The following is a 22347-nucleotide window of genomic DNA, read 5'->3' on the forward strand; positions in this document are numbered from 1 at the left end:
TGTCCACTGAACTGCACATTCAGTAGCATGAAAGAGTATATAAGAAGCTTTTACCACATCAGCCATTAGCCTGTATTTCTGATTGAGAGTAAACCAATTTTAAAAATCTAAAGGTAAATCTCAGCCTATGAACTCACTGAGACAACATGAATCCTCATCTGCTTAAACTGATACAGTTGGAGTTTACATCCTTCTGCTTTTAACTCTGAACATAATATATTAAATAACATTATTTAATGTGATCTCTATCCCTAAATATCGCTAAAGGATTATTAACACAATATATGATGTATTCACCAAATGATAGATTCCAATTGTTATTCCAAGAATTCTACGAATTGAAGTTTTATAGATTTCAGCTTTCAACTCTGAACTTTTTGTTAGACAAATGAGAGATTCCAATTGTTATTCCAGGACTTAAAGAAATTGGTGTTCTACACATTTCAGCTTTGAACCAGGAACTAACCTTTGTGTTTGACAAATGATAGATCCCACTAGTTATTTCAACCAATGATAAAAGATCAATGTATCAAAGTGATAGAACCAGGGTCTTCAATTAACAACAGTAACTGACAAACACTCTCGACAATCATCCTGTAATTTTTTACAAGAAGTCTTAAATTATTTCTCAATTGTAGCCTCCATGATAGATTATTGGCTACGTAAATTGAGAATAATTTGAAAGAAGAGATTGTTACTTAATGTTTATAACTTATAATAATTATTACAGTAACCCATCAATCACCATTCATTTCATCAACTTTCTTAACACTTCCTCACATCCTTTAGGTTGGCTGACGGCACTGTGCTGATGGTACTTTCAAATAGTATTTAAATATTCGTCTACAATATTTTAACTTCCCCTAATGGCTTATTTACTTAGTTGTCACTAATCATTTCAAAAACCCTTTTTACTTTTAGGTAGGCTTACTGTCCTGTGTTGATATTCCTGTCACCTTCTGTAAATGGGTAAGGTGATCCAGGAATGATCAACATCAAGTTTAGCTAAGGACCAGCTGGTAGACAGAATCACAGAAACCTTGGTTGTTATTCTCTTAACCTGGATATTCCTTTCCTTTTGTTCCATGTGTTAGAGTATTGTGGCGGAGCCAAAGGAGGGCAGAGGGGGCAACCGCCCTCCCTCGCAGCCCCGAAAGCAAGTTTTTCGGGCCACTGGCTCTGTCCATCTGGTGAATCTGGTTTACTGCAAACATTCTTGTCTGGTTTTGTTCCATAGTTTCATTTCTAGAAATTCCAGATAGAGAATATAACATCTGTAACAACCTTTGAAATGTCCATGAATGTAGGGTCAGAGTAACTGACCAAGATGTATGTAAAATGACTAAGACATCGGCCTAGTTTGAAAGTGATAATAAATTACCCACAGGGCAATATCAGCAGTTACAATAAGTACTGGATAATCTAGATAATGATAATAGCTTTCTACACTCATTTGTCATTTAACTAAATGGTTACCTGGATGACAGAAACAAATGGAGTTTTACACCCTAACATTTTATTTTTCATTTAAGAGGAAAGTTCTACTTGTTGCAAGCCTTTGTACTTCATTTGATCAGAGTGCTAACATAGGTAGAATAGTGAGATTACACAGGCACTGAAAAAGAAATAACTTAGGTACACAGTTAAGGATCCTTTCTACCAGCTGGTCCTTGGCCAAACCTCTTGGTATTGATCTTTCCCGGATTATCCATACCCATTACAGCTCGGTCAACGGGAATTATGAGTGAAGATGACTTTTTCAAGGTCATCGGACTATCACACTCTATTCGAAATTGGACCCACAGCCGCCATTCGCTCAACGTAATAAAATTACAAAATAGTATTCATTTTACGTGAAATCATGAAGAAACTGTAGAATTCTGCTAACTATTCTAGCCTCTATGTTAGAAATGACGTAATCAACCTCCTACTGAAATTTTACATTATCTTTCTAAGTAAATTATCATAAATAATATCACAGTAAGAGAGAAATTTACTTCACTTGAGATAACCTTGAATCATAATTCATTTAACCAGATTATTCTCAGTCAATAAACTACATGCATTGCCTTGAGCTCATTTTAATTTATACTTTCACATATGATATCTTATGCACCTTTAGGGGTGGGCACACGAGCGGTCTTGGTCATAGAATTTTGTTGTAGATTTTTGTCGTTGATTAGAGTCCTGAGTAAAATCTTACATGTGCCCATGCTTCCATGACAAGATTATCATGTCCCCAACAGGATTTATAATATCAAACAATTTCGTCTGATAGTTTTATCGTCTGCAAGACAGGCCATCATCATCCAATCAGATTGCTCGGCACATGATTATTGGCATGGTGGAAAACAAGAGATTTTTGTCTCCTCAAGTGCCAGTCGGTGAAATTCTTGACAAGACACCAGTCAGTGACAAAAATCTCTGACCAAGACAGCTCGTGTGCCCACACCTTTAGAGTAAAATCATTCTGAATTTTAGCCTGCAAGTCTGACATGGTATATACAACTAAAACCAGATTCCTAGTCTTGATAGTTATTGAGTTATATTAGAATTATCTCAAATTATTAATAGCCTACATGTAGTATAAAGTCTTTCTGAAAGATTGACAAACCCAGTAGGATAAGTAGGATGCCTTGCCTTGCCAACAATTTCAATAATTATAAAATGAAATGAAATTACTGGAGTTTTACGTCCAACTTTTCTGCATCATGTATGCTAATGAAGACAGTCAACGCCATGCAGGGTGCAATGGGGTAAATTTCAATAATTACAGTCAAGAAATAGAATTAAGTAAGAATAACAGGTATGCTTATCATTTATCATTGAGCTATCCATCTTCAGTAAGACAACAAATTCACATTCCTAAGAGCACATGCTTAATACATGTTTGACTATAGCATGTAATCTGAGATACTAAATTCTTCAACAGAAGTTATCAAACTTCGTCTTACTTAAGAAGATCTAGTCAGACATGACCGGCAAATACAACCTGGAGACCATTGTAATAATGATCTGTATTCAGCTATAGAAATATTATCCAGAAATCTTGCATGAAATATAAATATTTATTAACTTATCTATCTTATACATCTCCTGTTGTAGCAACCTAAATACATCTATTAGTTTCAATGACTTTAGTTTCAATGACTTTAGTTTCAATAAAGTCATCATTCTTAAAGAACGCAAGATAAGTCCTGAAAATGCTGGATGTGGTATTTAAAATTGGTCAAGTCATTACAGGATTGAAGGGGGATATTGCAGCATCTAATTACCAGACTGCTATGACTTTTCGATTGTAATCACAAAGTCATTCTTGCATGGAGCACAGTTAGTCACAAAGTTAGACCTTTGCATCTTAATTTTGAGATACACATTTTGACTGTAGCATAAAAGAGTTCAATCTGATTTTTAACCAGTTCAGAGTGTATGGAAGGGAAGAATTACAGAAGATTTAGGCTAAGCTTCAAATTATGGTTTGGTTGCTACTTAATGAAACCTGGTCTGTATTATAGTATATGGTAACTAAGATTGGAAAAAAGTTTGATATTTCTGGCACAGTTCAATATTATATTCAGCAAAGTTACCTCTTCGAAAAATTAAAATCCTGAAATGATGTTAGGAAGAGAACAGAAAAGGTTAAAGCCATGTTATTGTGATTGTTAATGTTGCAAACAGAAATGTTATTCAATGAAACTTGGTCTGTATAGTGATAGTACCTAGGATTGGCAAAATGTTTGATATTGAATGTAACATATGGTGTTATGGTGTAAGTTGAGGTGGGTGTTATTAAAACATAATAACACATATTGAACACTTGTTTATTCCATAATGCTTCAATAAATACTGATCTTATTTCATAATTTAAAATCATTGCGTGAACAAGGTTATATATTTAGCTGACGTTGCAGTTATACTAACTGGAGCTCAAAATTTCATACATGTTTCTCTTGAAATCATGGAGATTGAAATTTTAGACTGGCAATATGAGTCAAGGGAATTTTGAATAATTCAAGGCTTTCTGTTAAGGCTTCAAACAGATTCCAATAGGTCAGAATACAACACTTTTAGGAATTGAAAAAGCATGTGGGTTGTTGCTGTAAGACTTCTTTTATAATAATAATGCCCTCAGCCAGTATGGAATGTCATGGCAATAGAATAGGACTGAACATCTATGTGGGTGGATGCTGTATTGCCTTTGGTCTGTGGAATGGAATTCAGTTATAAGAGGAACCCCACAGAGTTTGACATTATCTTTTAAGGCATTTTCATTATTTCTGATAACGTAGGCAATAAAATATTAATATTTCTATTCCTGATTCCATCTTTGTTTATGAAAAAACTCATAGCAGAGCAAGAGTTCTAATAGACCGAAACATCTGCCTCTATTCAAGCCTCTGATAGCTATTTTGAAAGTTGTTGGCTGAGACAGGAAAACTAGGCCCTGTTTTATGGGTATTTTAAACCTATTCATGTTAATCGCATCCACCAAACCCAGATATATTTTGAAAGATGGATATTTTTGTAGTTCATTCATACCATAATAATACTCCTACACCATTAACATCTGTGGTTCCATCAAATTTTTTTACAATAACTGATGTATCGTGTGTCATTTAAAACTGTGTGCACAGCCAAAACTTCAAGGGTCACAGAGTCATGTAAAAACCATCCAAGTTTCAGTGATGTCCAGCACTGATTTACAGTCATTGTAAAGCTAGTTTAATATATGACATAAAAAAACGCATCTTTGGACTTAAAATCCACATGAAACAGGACCTCATTTTTCTGACTCTACTTCAGCCAATAACTGTCAAAATATCTATCAGAGGCTGGAATAGAGACAGATGTTATGGACTAGTGTAATATTCAAAATTATACAAAACATAAAATAACTGTTAGTCAACTCAAAGAAAATAGAAAGAATGGGATAACTGTTTCACAAGAATAACTGAAGTTCTGAAGAACCACTTTATCTACCATGCTTCCATTTTCCTAAATATAAACATATATCACCGGTGCTTAAGGAACATGCCAGTCTTGGCATTGATCTTTCCAGAATCATCAGTTGGATTAACTGGAATAATGAGGAAAAATGAATTTTTAAATTCCAAATTTCACTCATCTTATCTCATAATTCTAGCTGACCATGAAAACAACAGGTTAAAGATCAATATTCACTGGGTACACTGAGATTAGAACCTCTAACATCTGGAGTCATAACATTATAACGCTCCACCAAATGAGCTACACACAAGTTTATATTTCTTGCTTTAATGCTGAGAATTTGGAATTGAAAAGATGTGTAAGATGTCAGCCATGTATGTAATAGATCTCACTACTTGTCTGTTTCTATCTAAGTCAGAATATCAATGAAGTTCTCCTGGTGCTGACAGAATTTTAATTCCCTTAATGTATATGTTACAACAATAACACAAATACATATTGACATGTCTCTCATGTACTGTAATAACATTTTCACAGTCCAAGATTTAGGATGTATATAAAAGTTTGAAGATGGACTTGCATATTGATTTGAAAAATGCATTGAGATTTAGAAATTCTCATCTCACCCTTAAGCATTTTGACCTATAGCGTTCCCATCTTATACCAGTTATTTTGAGCTCTAGTCAGACATGTTTCAGAATTGAGGTGTTGCTAGAGAATTTAGTCAGAAAATTGGCCAGTTTTTGTAGATGGTTGACATTAAAATATCTGAATGTGGAATTTCCAGTGAACACTCGTGCATATTACGACAGATTGGTTCTTTGCATTTATTCACTGAATGTGAGATTTTTTAACGGACATATTTAAAATATATGTCCATAATTTGATATTCCACTACATTTTTCATTAAATTTTTATTTCTATTAAATGAAAATTTTCAGAAAACATTGAAAAGTTTAGTTGTGCCACTATGCATGAAATAAATGTTTATTCACTGTAAGTGATATTCCTTCTATAGAATGTGGTCCCACTGTGCAGAAAATACAAGTTTTGAAACAAAATTGATATTTCAATTGTTAAAACTTGGAAGATGATGAAAAGAATTCCAATCATTAGATATTGCGTTCTGTTGAAAATAAATCAAGTGTAGTAAGAATTAATGTTGTAAAAATATCAATCATGTTTCAATTGATCAGTAATCAAATGAAATAATACACAAGTCTCCTGGGGGATTTTACATATCCTGTGTTTAATACAAGCTTGTATATCAGAATTTATAGAACTTTGTTCAGTAGCATTTAAAAAGGGCTGTACCCTTGATGATGGGGAAAGGAACAACATGATTTCACTTATCTGATGTGTGAGGATTTTCAAAGGTGAATTTTTTGGAGTCGCTAGCATTTGTAGTTAAATCTTGAAATTTCCCTGTCTAAGAGAAGCAAAAAAAAAGGCCACGGCTGCATTTTGACCTGATTTTTGTTCCTATCTCACCACTATTTCAATTGATTCCCTGTATGAGGAAAAGAGAATGCTGTGGCTGTGTAAAAAGTGATCTGGGGAAAGGAACAACATGATTTCACTTATGTTTTGGCAATAATGTCAGAATGTCTGATGTTTGTAGATTCTCAAAGGTGAATTTTTTGCGAGTCGCTAGCATTTGTAGCTAATTCTTGAAATTTCTTTGTCTCAGAGAAGCAAAAAAAAAAGGCCATGGCTGCATTTTGAAATAATTTTTTTCCCTGTCTCATCCTCAATGTTGAATTATTGACCTCCCTTTAACTTTTGACCATCAAATGTCAGAAATATCATTAATTTACCTAGTAGACTGAATCCTCCCTCACAAACTTCTGTTTTTAATGAATTTAATCTACCTTTCTTTGTTAACCTTTTCATTCTCTTTTTAAAATGTCTAAGATAGTCTGGAAAATTTAAATTTAAGGCTGAGAATATGTTTTCCTTTTCTTTGTGTAGACAATAGCTTGTCTGATGCTTGTGTATCATGTGTTTCAGATATATAATCCTCATCATGACAATTAGGGCCTTACTCTTAAAAACTTAGCTTACTTCAGAATGTAATTTGATTGTATGAAAGGTTATGTGTTTGAGAATAAGACTCCAGGTTATTATATTGTGTTTAAGTCCAATAGAACACAGAGCTTAACCATCTACACTTTCACAATGAAATTTTACAAATTCAGGGGCCTGTTGTAAGAAACATTGTCAATGAAATGAATGGAGTTTAACGTGCTTCTCTTCTGTACTTGAATAGGCTAAAGAAGACAGGGGAAACATTGTAATTATATGATAGTCCTAAATGAATTTGCTTATAAATAGAAATGAAATGTAGAATTCTTTTAAAACAATGTTAAACTGAGAAGCACTATCTTCATGCCTCTTTTGATCAAATCTTTATAGCATTATAGTCTTCAATAATGAATTACGAATTATAGCACAACTTTTGAAGCTTCATTCAGAAATCTGCCTAATCTAATCAAGTCTAACATCAAAATACCTCGTAGCAAGAATGAAACGTGTAAAAATTGTTCCATGACGTAAGGTAATCCTGTAATTATAGCTCTAATGAATAGAATAATTCAATCAATTACCGCCAAAACCACTTTATCAATTTATCGTGAAACTTGTCGACTGCGATACTGTAATTTGGCTGTGGTACTGTGATTAATTTCATTTTAGTATGATCTCGTCTTAGTCCTAGACGTCTTGCATCTTATTTGATTAACAAGTTGCAGTTACGCGTAAAATTGGATAAGACATTTTGATATATGTCGTTAAGTTGACAAGAGAAGAATAACGAGGCTAGTCTTTGAAGTCAGCGCGTTAATTAAGATATTTTTTCTGTTCGATTACGTTTCAATGTAATCGTATAGTGACACTCTGATGGCATTGTGGCCTAAAAAAAAATCAGAAGGTGTTAAAAATATAAAGTTGAAAGAGAATTATGCACTCAGTAATCTTTTAAGTTCTTTAAGATCTTTGGTGATAATGTGTCAGTTATGAATGGTGTATCTTCACAATGTCAAGATATTACAGACTTTGTCTTCACAATGTCAAGATATTACAAACTTTGTCTTCTACCTTGACTACAAGATGAAGTTTGTAATAGCTTGACATTGTGAAGATGAAGTTTGTAATTGCTTGACATTGTGAAGATGAAGTTTGAAATAGCTTGACATTGTGAAGATGAAGTTTGTAATAGCTTGACATTGTGAAGATGAAGTTTGTAATAGCTTGACATTGTGAAGATGAAGTTTGTAATAGCTTGACATTGTGAAATATGAAATTTGTAATAGCTTGACATTGTGAAGATGTGAGTGGTGCTGATCATTTACAAGATGTCATAAGCTGAATAATTGGCAATTTATTCAAGATACCGTTTATATTTTATTCAAGATGTACATGTATATTATATATTTATTTGTATCTATATGGCCTACCGAATAAACATTATTATTATTATTATTAATTGGCAATGTAAATTTTGCTAGCTCTGAATAAAGAAAATCTACCAAATATGTGTGACTTCTGTTGCAAATGTCAGGGTTTCCACTTAAAAAATATCAATAACTTTGTCACAGACAGCAGCTGAAACATTATTTTTTATGTCTTGCTCAATATGAGCTCTGCCAAGTAAAAATATTACAAAATTGCTGTCATGGATGATGGATGGCCATGTTTTTCAATTTACACAGGTGTATATTACTTTCACCACAATCTCTTCTTGTAGTAAGAAAATTTTCTTGATATGTCAATAGTTCTGTTTGTAAGGTGTTTTGCATGTTGGAAAAAAGTTTCATGCTGATTTTGACATGACAATATGCTTTTATCTTGACATGTCAGAGCTGTTTTGACATGTCAGAGTTCTTTTGACATGTCAGAGTTGTTTTTGACATGTCAGAGTTGTTTTTGACATGTCAAGAATTCTGTTTGAAATGTGTTCTGCATGTTTTAAAGATAATGATCTATATTGTATTTGACATGTCAATAGTGAAGTGTTTTGCCTGTCTGTTAGAGTCTTGATTGTCTTCAGCTGTTTGGAGATAAGAAATAGTTTGGAGATCAAGTAGGTTGACCCTTGGGGCGGGTAAAATGACATGAAATGCATTAAGGAGCATCAGCACCAAACGGGCTATATAGCTCCAAGTGAAATGCGATGGATGGATGAAATACAACTCACCAATGGCAGCTTTTCCCCAAATTTCAACAACAACTTCATCTGTAATATTATCCTTACTGTCTAGCGGACTTCTTTTTCCAAGAACTCTTTCATTCATTCCCCAGTTAATCTCTGGAGCTTCATGATGTAAAGCAGGCAATCGATCCTGATCTTTTTCAAATTCCATTCCCCATGGGTTCCATTTTAAGTCGTCTGATTTGTCTGGAAATACAAGAAAAAACATTAAAGTTAAATGAAAATGACATTGAAGATCTTACTCATTCCTTTACAGTACAATATATTAGTCTAATGAAATATCAATGGCATGTACTTTTTTTTGATGGAGTTTTATATTTTTAAGTAGGTGTATAGTTCCAGTGAAATGAATGAAGGTTTTATATTGTTCTGCACTGAATATTTAGTATATTTTTTTTTAAAGACAATTGAAATATCAGCCTCAAACTAGTATTGTTTGATAGTAAATATGATCTTTTGTAAGTTTACATTGAAAAGAAATTTCAACCAGGAAAGTACAAAACTTTGACTGAAAATTGTCCTCTGTAAAATCAAATTTTGAAGACATAAAATGTCCTGCTTCGTTTTCCTTAATCGAAATATTGTTATCAACACAAAGAAATTCTTAGACTAACAGAACTATTTTTTATTTAACACAAATAATTCAAAAAATTCAAAATAACTTTTTACTTTGCTCGGACAATAACTGTATTAATGACATGAATGTTTTTTAATCTTCTCATCTGAACCTTATCAGATTAGAAAACAATTAGCAAATTGATTTTATACATCCTACTGTTGTTTGGTATCTAACTGTCAACTCTTAATTACTTTTTGAGAGTCCACCAAGGAAATCCTGGTATTTTAGAAATTAGGAAAGAAGGAGTAATATCCAGAACAATGTTTTTTGTAACTAGAATCTATGGTCCTGTTAGTTATTTTTATGATAACACCCTGTGTATGATGTAACACATCTTCTTTATAACCAATGATTGATAGGTTATACAACTCTTTCTAGCATTTTATTCTTCCCTGACATTTAAACTGGATTACCAAACAGAATTGGCATTATTTTCTGTCTTACCCTGCTTATTAATTGGCTTAATCAAATTTGCTGATCTATTAGAAAGGTGAAGGTCGTTTCCTCCATAACAACTAATCTCAGTGGACCAATCATGTCCGATCTAGAGTCTATTGTCTTTCATTATAAAATAACCGAATGTCCCGAATGATCAATTGTTCCTGGTGGCAGTATGGTATTGATGTGATATGGTATATGTCAAGGGATAAGATACTGTCTGTGAGATTCTGACATACGATATGATATGGTTTATGTGTTACATATTGTACAGGAAGATTTAAGAAGTGTTCTGATGAAAGTAAATAGCAAGAAGGTAATTTGAAAAAATTAGTCTGGCTTCAAGTGAGTTTCAGAAAGAAGTCTTAAGACGGAATTTTAAGAGACAAAACTGCTTTTATATTAATTATATAAAGCAAGATATTTTATGGTATTGTGAATCTTATTTGAAAATAAAATTTTATCAATTCTCAGTCTAAAAGCTACTGTAAGATTTTTAGACTAAGCAACCATATCCTTGTTTTAAGACCTGGAACATCTCAAATTTAACTTTGAAAAAAATGTATTTAACTGATAGTTAATAAAGTGAATAAGAAATAAAAGTATATTTTCGGTCCTTTATTTCAGTTGAAACTACTCCAACAACCAAGTACCCTACTTGAAAAACCGAAGACTAGCAGAGGCAGATAGCAATATCCCAATTATCCAAATTTCACATAAAAGCCATGTTGTCAAGTTATTTTCAATAAAATGCAGCTGAGGTCAGTTGAGTAGCAGTTTTACACACTTCAGATAGCTAATCCGACAAATTACACGATTTCGCATCAAAACTCCTTTCACTATCAATTGGCTTGTCACTTCAAAACTTGACTGGATTTCAAAACAAATCGGATAAAAATAAATAAATGAACTTTGAAGTTCTTGTTAAAATAGATTTTTCTCAAGATGGTTGCTTTAAAACACTCAGGAAACATGAAAAAATATTGACAAGTGCAGTGAACCAATGAAAGTGCAAGTATTTTTTAACGATTACTACGGATGATGTCATAGTTCGTGCACGAGACAAGCAATCTGTCAATTTGTAGGACTTTTTCATTCTCGTTTCCAGAGAAATTGAACACAATATCGGCAATTTCTATCGAGAGTTGCATGACACCTGTCAAAAAATCGTCAAATCGTACAAAATTGCATGTATCAATGACAGTTATTGATTATCAGTACGGATATTTCAATATTTCACATGACTAGGGGCAATATTGGGTTAAATTGATAAAATGAAATGATGAATTATGATAGTTTTTACCTCTTTGTGTACCTTACTGAGGTAATGAAATAAATTGGATTTTGTTTAGTAAACTTTAAAAGCTGATTGATATTTACAACTTGTTACTTATTACACTGATGAAAACCCACTGTTTTATATGTTCTTGTGCTGCTGCTACAAATGGAGTTTTACATCCAATCATTCTATATACTGTGTAAATGACAAGATGATAGTGTTATACATTTTATTGTGTTATCTATTATTGTGCCAATAAAATGAAATTTACTTTAAAACCTTGTGTTCTAAAACATATTTGGCCAATGAAAAAGAGTTTTACATCCTACTGCATTACTATTCCTTATTGCATTGAAATAAAACATGACATTCTCCTACTTTGCATTTCATTCAGCTAATGAATTGAAATGGAGATTTGCATCTTGTTCTTGCCAGTTGATATAATTTAATGAAATGGATTGTTACTCTCCATGTTCTACATCTCATTGTCCTAATGAATATCACCAATGACATGTACAGTGAAATGAAGGTAATTTTACTGCAAGGTAAATGACACACCTACTCAATTGAAGTTATTCTAACTGTCTGGGGATCTGAAACATGCAAGTCCGGAAGCACCGATCAACAATTGATAAAACTCTTCATTTGTAAATAAGTCCCTGATATGAAATATGAATTTTAATAATGTCTAACATGGAGTAAGAAAGTCTATATTTAATATTAAGGTTTCATGTTATTGTGGCATGATTGTTGATACCCAGCACAAATTTCCTTACTTGGTTTGATATGATAGAAATCTTCTCTGAAACCAAATAAATACAAAATTCACAGCATGAAATAGTTATTAATTTCTGCAGAGAAACTAATTATATCTAGTGCTTCTAAGGGGATCTTGTTCTTATTAGCATTAAATTACAAGCTAAGATGAAGTCTTGATAAATAGTTTCCATATTTGATAACAAGGCAAGCTATAAAAATGAAACCAAAAGAATTCAACTGAACACAAAGAAGTCAATTCTGATTAGAACTTATTTGTTATGAAATGAAATGAGATAAAAAGGTGCAACTCTTCAAAAAGTAACAAGACAAAATGTCCTTATTCTAAAACATGACTGACAGTAATTGCCTGTCTCATAATGTCACAGAAAATCAACCTCTTTTAAAATTCTGTCCAGTGACATTTAATAAAGAAGGTGTATTGATGTGCTGTCACTTACAGACTGTTTAAAATACTGTACAAGTTAATATAGTTCTACTGACTTCTACATTGAATAATAAACATCAGACTGGTATAGAATAGTTAAATAGTTCTTGAGTCATGGTGCTGTCAGTTGAAGTTAGTTGACAAGACAGTGAGAAGTCCATCACAATTTGTTGACTGATATTTTTTTAAAATAAGCCAAGGACTGGTACCTTCTTTTGAACCTATTATAATACTGAATCAAAAATTGAAAATTATCAATCTGAATTCTGAATCATACCAACTCTGGTGTCTTTTAGCTTTAAGCAGCAGCCTTCTATATAATCTGTTCATCTACTGTCATGGAATTAAGAATCTCAAGTCTCAAGTTCCTCACGACCGTTTTTGAGTTTTTTTTCAAGAATATGTCAAATATATGTTGACATATGAACTGTTGTTTACGATCTACAATTTAAGGAATTATACCTTTTTCTTCAATATTTCACTTCATTCCTTGAATCTTGAAGTTACCCAACTGCTTATTTTTTTTTCATTTCTTTAAGCCTCGTAACTTTTGTAAAACTTTTTCAATAACTGTATTAAAAATTAGTTTTAGAATTTGAAATCAATAAGCTGTGTTCTACCTCAGAACATGTGAACTATTGTTTATTATCTACAAACTAAAGTCTTTTACCATTGTGTCAAACCATTGTCAAAAAAATTCATTCTTAAAATCTTGAATGGTCAATCTGTCAGATACAGAAAGTGTTGAAAAGTTACCCAACATATCCATCATTGTTTTTTCCTTATAAGCCAAGGCCTTTTACATTCTTAAAAAAGCTTTTTAACTACTGTATCATGAAAAGTTCTTAGAAATTGGAATCACTATTCTGTCATTTACAGAAAGTTGATCAGGTTACCCAGCTTGGAAAAAATATTTAAAACTTCGAATTTTTATCCTTTCTTCGCGTGAAGGAAAATGGCTGGGTTTAATTTCAAGGGACATGATAATCTGATCTATACCACTGCTAAAATCCCAGAGGGCCGAGGGCATTGATAAATTAATTAAAAATGGCTCTCAGGTGTTCACGCCCACATTATCTTCATCCTGTACAAATTGATACCATTCTCTTTAAATATCCAGTCTTTATATGTCTACAGGGACAGATCTAATGGCAGCTCTACTTTCGCTTTCAGATATACAAGTCTAATGGCCTGTTCTACATTCACTGCGATACCAGCATCTTCTCGGAGCTGACATTAACTTGTCATCTACCACCAACATTCTACTTTCAGAAATAAAAGTCAATGGCCAGCTGTACTTTCATATTGCCTTCAGATATAAAAGTTCAACTTTCATCGTGCTGCAAAGTAATTCTAATGATTTGAGAAATAGCTACAAGGGGATAGTTATATAAAAGAAGAGTAAGTTAATAGAGATAGTTAGAGATATCAGATGACAAGTATACAACTATAATCTAAGTTTGGTGTACACTGCTGTTGAGGAAATGCAATCTGGAGAGGAAAGGCACCTCCAAAATTGCCTGACTATTCCTAAGATTTGTCAGCCTGGGGGTTGAGAGACATAAAAATGGCTACAAGGAGATAGTTATAAAACAGAAGAGTAAGTTGATGATAGCAGATGACAAGTAAACAGCTAATCTAAGTTCGGTTTACACTGCTGTTAAGGAAATGCAAGTTTGCATCAGTAACAGAGGAGATATTGATTCACATATTATCATATTAGCCAGTCATGTCTGATGGTCATTTTGATTTAGGTCTGTAAGATAAAGGCCTAACAAGTATCTATAAATTCTATTTTAAAATCAAGATGAATATAGTTTCAAAATTAGACTTATGCTAACATCTTATGCTCTTGAAAACTCAAAGCAAAGGAATTTAAGAATATTTCATGCAGCCCTATCGCCAGGAATGAGTTGGTGCTGGGGCTCAGATTTTGTACTCAAGACGGCCCAGATATCTCACTTCTGACAATTTTGAGGTGCCAAAAACCTATCAAAATCTATATCTTTTTGATTTTGTACATAGATGTTGTAAATGAATCAATCTCTGATGAACTGAACTGAACTGCGGCTTAATTCCCCCTTGCTAGGGCCCAGCCCCCACAAACCCCACCCTAACGACCGGGCTGATTTCATGTGATTTGTTACATTATTTCTTTATATCCAACGATTGCAGCAATTTAATGCTCAGGCACACAAACAGGTTTTTGTTATATATAGTCGTCGCCTCTGTCTGTCTCCCCGTCCGTCTGTCTATCCACAATGGTATAGGGAAATGGTTTCTTGATAGATTTTGACAAAATTTGGTGTGAGTGTTTGTAAACATCCAAGAATGAACCCTTTTGAAAATCAGACAAATTGAAAAATATTTAATGAGTTATTACCTTTGTGAACCCAATCGAAAATCAAAAAAAAAGAGAAAAAGGCTGTGAATAAAGAATTTGTATATTTAAATATTTAATTTACTACTAGATCTTGTCAACCTCTCGGACGACTTGGCTACCATAACAACGGTGGGTGTATTATGATGACCATCATATCATGTTATCAGTAACATGATAATCTTACTGGGAAAGCTCGTGCCCACAGAAAAATGAAATGAAAAGAATGGAGTTTTACGTCCTACTTTCTGCACCATGTGGGCTAATAAAGACGGGCAACGCCATGCAGGGTACAATGAGGGAAATTTTGCCAGGACAGCGGCATTAGCCTCTTCTTTTTCGATTTCCAACTGTAGAGGGATCTTTAACGTGCACTTTCTGTAGCACACGGGGCCTCGGTTTATTGTCCCATCCGAACGACAAGATGCTTTTTCCATGTCAGCCCCTCTTACCTGTATCACTGACAAGGTGAAACCGGGTTGAAAAACCCCGAAGGTATCATCTCGACCTATGCCAAGATTGATCCCTAGACCCTCAGGATAGTGAGCAAAGTTTTAACTCACTGAGCCACTGCAGCTCCCTCAAGCCCACGAAAGATTTTACTCCCAACCTAAGATTACCATGTTACATCATCAGTATTCAAACCCTCAGATCTTTAACAATGTTGTTCCTTTCTTTGATTCCATAGTTTCCGGTATTTTTTCTTTTCATGTCACAAATGTTGAATTACACTCGTTAATTTCTCTCTCCAACGTTTCATTTCTTCCTGTCATAAATGTGACTTTCATGTTTTTTGACCGAATGTTAAAGACTAGGTTTTCAGTAATTGGATATTTATGTCGATTTGGTAAAAGATTCCAGAAAAAAGTTGAGAAAGCTTTCAATATGTAATCTGATAATAGAGCACTTTTCACTTAACTGATAATTCTAAAATGATCTCGACTCAGTGAATAAATCAATGAAATAAAACAGGGCATGACGATCAAGATGATTTTAAATTCATTTTAAGATAGTTAAAGACTCGACTCTTGATTAAAATTTTGTTAGTAACTATAATAACTTTTCATTTAAAAAAAAGACCCACACCCCTAATACATCATTCTTTTATTTCACATATATTACACACAACTGGCGTCTTATTTATAATTCTCTATTCTCTAAGGACCATAATCACCATTAAGAAAGGCAGTAATTTTGTCCTAAAAGACAATTCCTGAGAACCAAGGGACCAATAATAAAAAACATCAACTGATAGTAATACACTTCTACAACATGGGTAGTAAACTGTGGATTTTAAAAACCTTAGGGTGATAATCATTCAATAAAAATTGAAGTCTTTGATAAAAAAAATCATAAACTTGTCATAAATAGTACTATGTTAAAAGCAGAAATGTAACTTTGGTTATAATGCTAATTTTATTTAAGCATCAAAGATTCCCCATAGACTTCGTTCGGTGGGATTTTTCATTGAATATATTTCAACTAACAAGGTGCACTGTTATCTGAAAATGTTGGCTCAGCTAATGCACTGATACTCTTATGATCTCTTCTGTGCGAAAAGTCATATTAGAATTATGGTTAAATCAAAAAGCAAAAGATCAAAATATTTCCATATTTGAACATTTCTCCAACAAAATATAGCACAAACCAGTTCAGATACAAATCCAATTGAGTATTTCTATAAAAATCGTATGTCATGACTCTTTTGAGCAATAGTCTATTGAGCAGTTGTCCATTAAGCAGATTACAGTAAAATAGTAACTAGTTTTTATTGTAAATTTAGATTCATTGAAATGAAATGAAATGGAAGACACTATTTTATTTTATTTTGATGTGAAAGCTATTAAATACAAATGTTTTTAAAGTTTAATTTTGTATAATGTCAGAATTGAGAAATGGATTGGCTAATAAGAGATATAATAGACATTTAATGGACTGGTTTTTATTGTCTATATCAGACACAGATCAATTCTTATAAAATTACTCAAGATATTGTGTCTGGTAAGATCTTTTGTCTGGTTTTTGTTACTTTTGAGAAAATCTCTTTCATATTGAACTTATACTTATTTGCCAGTCATTATAATTGTTGTCTAGTCCTTTAGCATTACTTTTTCGAAACCTCTTTGTTTTTTACTACTGTTTGAGGAAGAATTGTTGCTATTGTTTGTAAGTCTTGCCTAGTTTCAACTTCAAAATGTTGAGCTCTAGTTGAATATGAACAGAAAAAAAAATGTTATAAAAACGATTAAGCATTTATCCTCTTTATTATTTCTTTGGTGTCCATTAAGCAACTCTCAGGTGAGCAAATCATTAAGATTTGAGTTAAAAGTCAAAGTACTCATTAGGAATGACTACCAAATAAATTCACTCCTATATTAAATTATACATAATGACAAAATTAGTTTCAAAAAGGCAGAGAAACAAAAATATCAATGAAAGCCTCAGTGTGAACATGACATTGAAACATAATGAATATTCAAGACAAATTATTGAACTCTCTAATTAAGTTATATTCCAACTTTCTATGAATTGAAATCATTAATTTCTACACAACTTTTTTCAGATTTAATTAACGAGAAGGATGTTTGAATAATTATTGGTGGCAGCACCAGTGTAGGTTCACGAGAGGCAGTCGATTCCTCAGAATAGTTTGTACCACCAATTGTATCCCCACTTCAAGAAATTTCAAAATATGATTTTTATATTTTTTTCCCCAAACTTTGTGTCAGAATTTGTACCATGAGCTGCAAGGTGTTGGCACCTCCAATTCAGATAACTAGAGTGAAAATTTCATAAAAGTTGACTTTTCACATTTTCTGCAAACATTACGTCTACAGAAATGGTGGGATCAGATGTTTTGCTTCTTTGAAAGAAATCCTCACATGATTTAGGTGTCTGGCTTGTTAAATAACGAGTGCAAAAAAATTTAAACAAGACACAGCTGCTATAGAGTTAACTGTACTTGCTGATAGTCTCATATGAGCTCTAGTTATTTCAGAATTGACTGTGGATCTTATTATGGTTGTGCGGAAATAGAATTCTGCTTTACAATTTAACAGAGCCATTTTTTGTAAACATATAAACTTTGAATATTGATATAAAAGATAAATTATAGTAAATAAAAGGTTCATGTCAAAGTCTGTCATATTCTGAGTATGTCTCTAACACATTTACAATTATATTAAAAAGTGGCAGTCTGAAATATGTCCTTATACCTTTTTCTGAAAGTTTAAACTAAAAGTATCGCACAGTTAATTTGAAGAACACCGAAGTTATATTTCCCCTTTAACTGAAAGTATGATATCATACACCTGGTGCAGAACCACCTTCAATTTGTATATTAAGAGGAGATTTATAAATAGCTGACAAATTGACATGTATAGTATATTCATACATCTATGAAATAATTAATTACATGCAATTTTATAATTCTACATGTTCAGTGATTAAATTCTTTCATACATGACTAAATTCTGATGAAACATACATATTCTATTTAATATTGCCAGCAATGACTGGCATTCTCTCTTGCCTGGCATTCTCTCTTGTCTGGCATTCTCTCTTGCCTGGCATTCTCACTTGTCTGGCATTCTCTCTTGACTGGCATTCTCTCTTGTCTGGCATTCTCTCTTGCCTGGCATTCTCACTTGACTGGCATTCTCACTTGTCTGGCATTCTCTCTTGCCTGGCATTCTCACTTGCCTGGCATTCTCTCTTGCCTGGCATTCTCACTTGACTGGCATTCTCACTTGTCTGGCATTCTCTCTTGTCTGGCATTCTCACTTGACTGGCATTCTCTCTTGCCTGGCATTCTCACTTGTCTGGCATTCTCTCTTGCCTGGCATTCTCACTTGACTGGCATTCTCACTTGACTGGCATTCTCTTTTGACTGGCATTCTCTCTTGTCTGGCATTCTCTCTTGCCTGGCATTCTCTCTTGTCTGGCATTCTCTCTTGCCTGGCATTCTCTCTTGCCTGGCATTCTCACTTGTCTGGCATTCTCTCTTGTCTGGCATTCTCACTTGACTGGCATTCTCTCTTGCCTGGCATTCTCTCTTGTCTGGCATTCTCTCTTGTCTGGCATTCTCTCTTGCCTGGCATTCTCTCTTGTCTGGCATTCTCACTTGTCTGGCATTCTCACTTGTCTGGCATTCTCTCTTGTCTGGCATTCTCTCTGGTCTGGCATTCTCTCTTGTCTGGCATTCTCTCTTGTCTGGCATTCTCACTTGTCTGGCATTCTCTCTTGTCTGGCATTCTCACTTGTCTGGCATTCTCTCTTGTCTGGCATTCTCACTTGTCTGGCATTCTCTCTTGTCTGGCATTCTCACTTGTCTGGCATTCTCACTTGTCTGGCATTCTCTCTTGCCTGGCATTCTCACTTGCCTGGCATTCTCACTTGCCTGGCATTCTCACTTGCCTGGCATTCTCGCTTGCCTGGCATTCTCACTTGCCTGGCATTCTCACTTGCCTGGCATTCTCACTTGCCTGGCACTCTCGCTTGCCTGGCATTCTCACTTGTCTGGCATTCTCGCTTGCCTGGCACTCTCGCTTGCCTGGCATTCTCGCTTGACTGGCATTCTCACTTGCCTGGCATTCTCACTTGCCTGGCATTCTCACTTGACTGGCATTCTCACTTGACTGGCATTCTCTCTTGTCTGGCATTCTCACTTGACTGGCATTCTCACTTGACTGGCATTCTCACTTGTCTGGCATTCTCTCTTGTCTGGCATTCTCACTTGACTGGCATTCTCACTTGACTGGCATTCTCACTTGTCTGGCATTCTCTCTTGTCTGGCATTCTTTTCTGGCATTTTCACTTGTCTGGCATTCTCACTTGACTGGCATTCTCACTTGTCTGGCATTCTCACTTGACTGGCATTCTCACTTGTCTGGCATTCTCACTTGTCTGAAACTCGTGATAAATGAAATATGACGTCAATATCGTAAAAACTCCATTTGGGCTTGAATGGCATTTGTGATTGTGATGTCATGAATTTTTTAATTGAAAGAACCACAAAAGTCCAACAGAACTCTGATTTGTGCAAATGGAAGCTAAAAGTGTACCTGATATTCATAGGAAAAAATAAATCACACGATAAGTTGCAAACGGTAGGTAAAAAGTCGATACAATTAGAGAGGCTACGTTTGAGGACAAATCCCTTTATTAAGTGAAAAAAACAAAAAACAAGAGTAGGCGAAGAAAGGTGCAATCTCTACGAAGAACAACACTAATCACAAAAGTGGCACATTTAGACTATAAAACATCTTAACAACCCCTTTCAGCAATCTAAAACTAATCCAAAGAACTAATATAAAGATATAAACATGAGGTTGATTTCTATTCATGGTGGAAACCGGAAAACAATTATACACCAGACAGTAATGGTTGGAATATTAAATCAGGTCAGAAAGGTCAACTTGGCATTCTATTACAGAAAGTGGAAAGACAACTCCCTATATTCCAGGCCAAATTTATGGAGGCACACACAAGGAACTTTGGAAATATTCTGTAAGCCATACACAGAATATGGAATGTGATAAACACCAGTTGTCAATCCACGATAAGGTTTGTCAACTCAACATCACTTCCAGAAAGTCTTGATAGCTGAATATAAATTTGATGTTAGATAGTGATGTTTCATAAAAGCACTGACCTGAATACCCAATATCAGAATTTGCTAGAGCATCAAAGCACATATGAAACAACACCTGACACTATTCTGCAACTGAGATTGTCAAGTAGACGCACTCTCTCTACAGACTCAACATAGCAAAAAACATTCATTTGAAAAATTTGGCACTGGGCAATATTAGATTTCAAAAGAATTTCATTTAGGCCATAAATTTCGCTTACAGGCTTGGTAAATATCATTATTGACAAATAAAGTTAATCAATATCAATTCAACTGTTTTTTTTTTTAGATAACTATTACTTTGTGACAGTTATGAATTATTGTATCTACTCTGTAAGCTAATACATTAAAGAGACACCTTAAAGATCCCTCCACAATTGGAAATTGAAAAAGAATAGGCTAATACTGCTGTCCTGACTAAATTTCCCTCATTGCACACTGCACAGCATTGTCATAACAGGTGCAGAAAAAAAGGACGTAAAACTCATAGCATTTCAATTCTTTAATATTTGCACTTGTATTTAATAGATGTTTATATAAATTATCCCTTTCACTAAAACCAGATTGACTATAATGTCAATTGATATCATGAATTCAACCTATGAAGTTTAATTGCAATTAATATAATCATAATTAGTGTAGTACATCTAAATTGCAGAATTATGTAGATCTGACATGCAGATTTACAAGAATAATACTTGATATTGATATTCTAGTTTATTTTTAGGACATTTTAAATGATAATGTTCACCAATTAGGCAGGATCAAACACTTTCTATGACCTTTAGATAGACATGTCAGTACAACTACCTCTTTATTATCTGAAAAAATATTCATAACAGGGAAGTTATTATCAATGTCAACTCCCTAAAACCTATTAATAACCAGATAGGCCTAGTTTCAGCTGTTCTAAAACCAACATCATCAAAGCATTCTGTTTCAAGAACGTATTTTACTGATGAAAAATGAAAAATTTTGCACCTATGACAAATGAAAGTCCTGATCCTAAGATTAATATTCAAAATAACTGCACAAACAATACTCTCTCACTAGAGGTTACACCTACAGGCCTGTGCCTTCGTAACATTACTTAACCGCAATTTTAAAACCCAAAATTTCGAAGATATATAAGACGTAGAAAAATAATCGACTGACCATATACCTTTAACTATTATCAACCAATTATCAGACTGAGAGAGTAACAGATTGTTTTACTGATAATATTGTCATTAAATCATTGAAAATATATCATCATTATATATACACTATGGTGCTGTCAGTAACCTCATATATGTCATGTCATGTCATAGAGTATAACTATATGATAAACAAGTAATTATATTATAGTTCTGTTTATATTAAATGTATGTCACTGTCATAGAGTATAACTATATGATAAACAAGTAATTATATTATAGTACTGTTGATATTAAATGTATGTCACTGTCACTGTCATAAAGTATAACTATATGATAAACAAGTAATTATATTATAGTACTGTTGATATTAAATGTATGTCACTGTCACTGTCATAGAGTATAACTATATGATAAACAAGTAATTATATTATAGTTCTGTTGATATTAAATGTATGTCACTGTCATAGAGTATAACTATATGATAAACAAGTAATTATAT

The 22347-nt window shown here is 33.5% G+C and overlaps 2 protein-coding genes across 2 annotated transcripts; one reads left to right on the forward strand and one right to left on the reverse strand.

Annotated features, from left to right (window-relative positions):
- Positions 1 to 6708: 6708 nt before the first annotated feature.
- LOTGIDRAFT_153639 (hypothetical protein) lies at positions 6709 to 19296 on the reverse strand (the record flags this gene model as incomplete). Its single annotated transcript, XM_009059662.1, has 4 exons — positions 6709 to 6866; positions 9143 to 9343; positions 18389 to 18473; positions 18946 to 19296. The coding sequence occupies 4 exons, from the start codon at positions 19294 to 19296 to the stop codon at positions 6709 to 6711; spliced, it is 795 nt and encodes a 264-aa protein (XP_009057910.1).
- Positions 19297 to 19362: 66 nt separating this feature from the next.
- On the forward strand, positions 19363 to 19833 carry LOTGIDRAFT_105864 (hypothetical protein; the record flags this gene model as incomplete). The annotated part of the gene is made up of 1 exon (XM_009059663.1): positions 19363 to 19833. A coding segment is annotated over one exon (471 nt), but the record flags the coding sequence as incomplete, so codon positions are not given.
- Between the last annotated feature and the right edge of the window lie 2514 nt (positions 19834 to 22347).

Source organism: Lottia gigantea (assembly GCF_000327385.1).
Source record: "Lottia gigantea unplaced genomic scaffold LOTGIsca_4, whole genome shotgun sequence".
NCBI classification, from domain to species: Eukaryota; Metazoa; Mollusca; class Gastropoda; family Lottiidae; genus Lottia; species Lottia gigantea.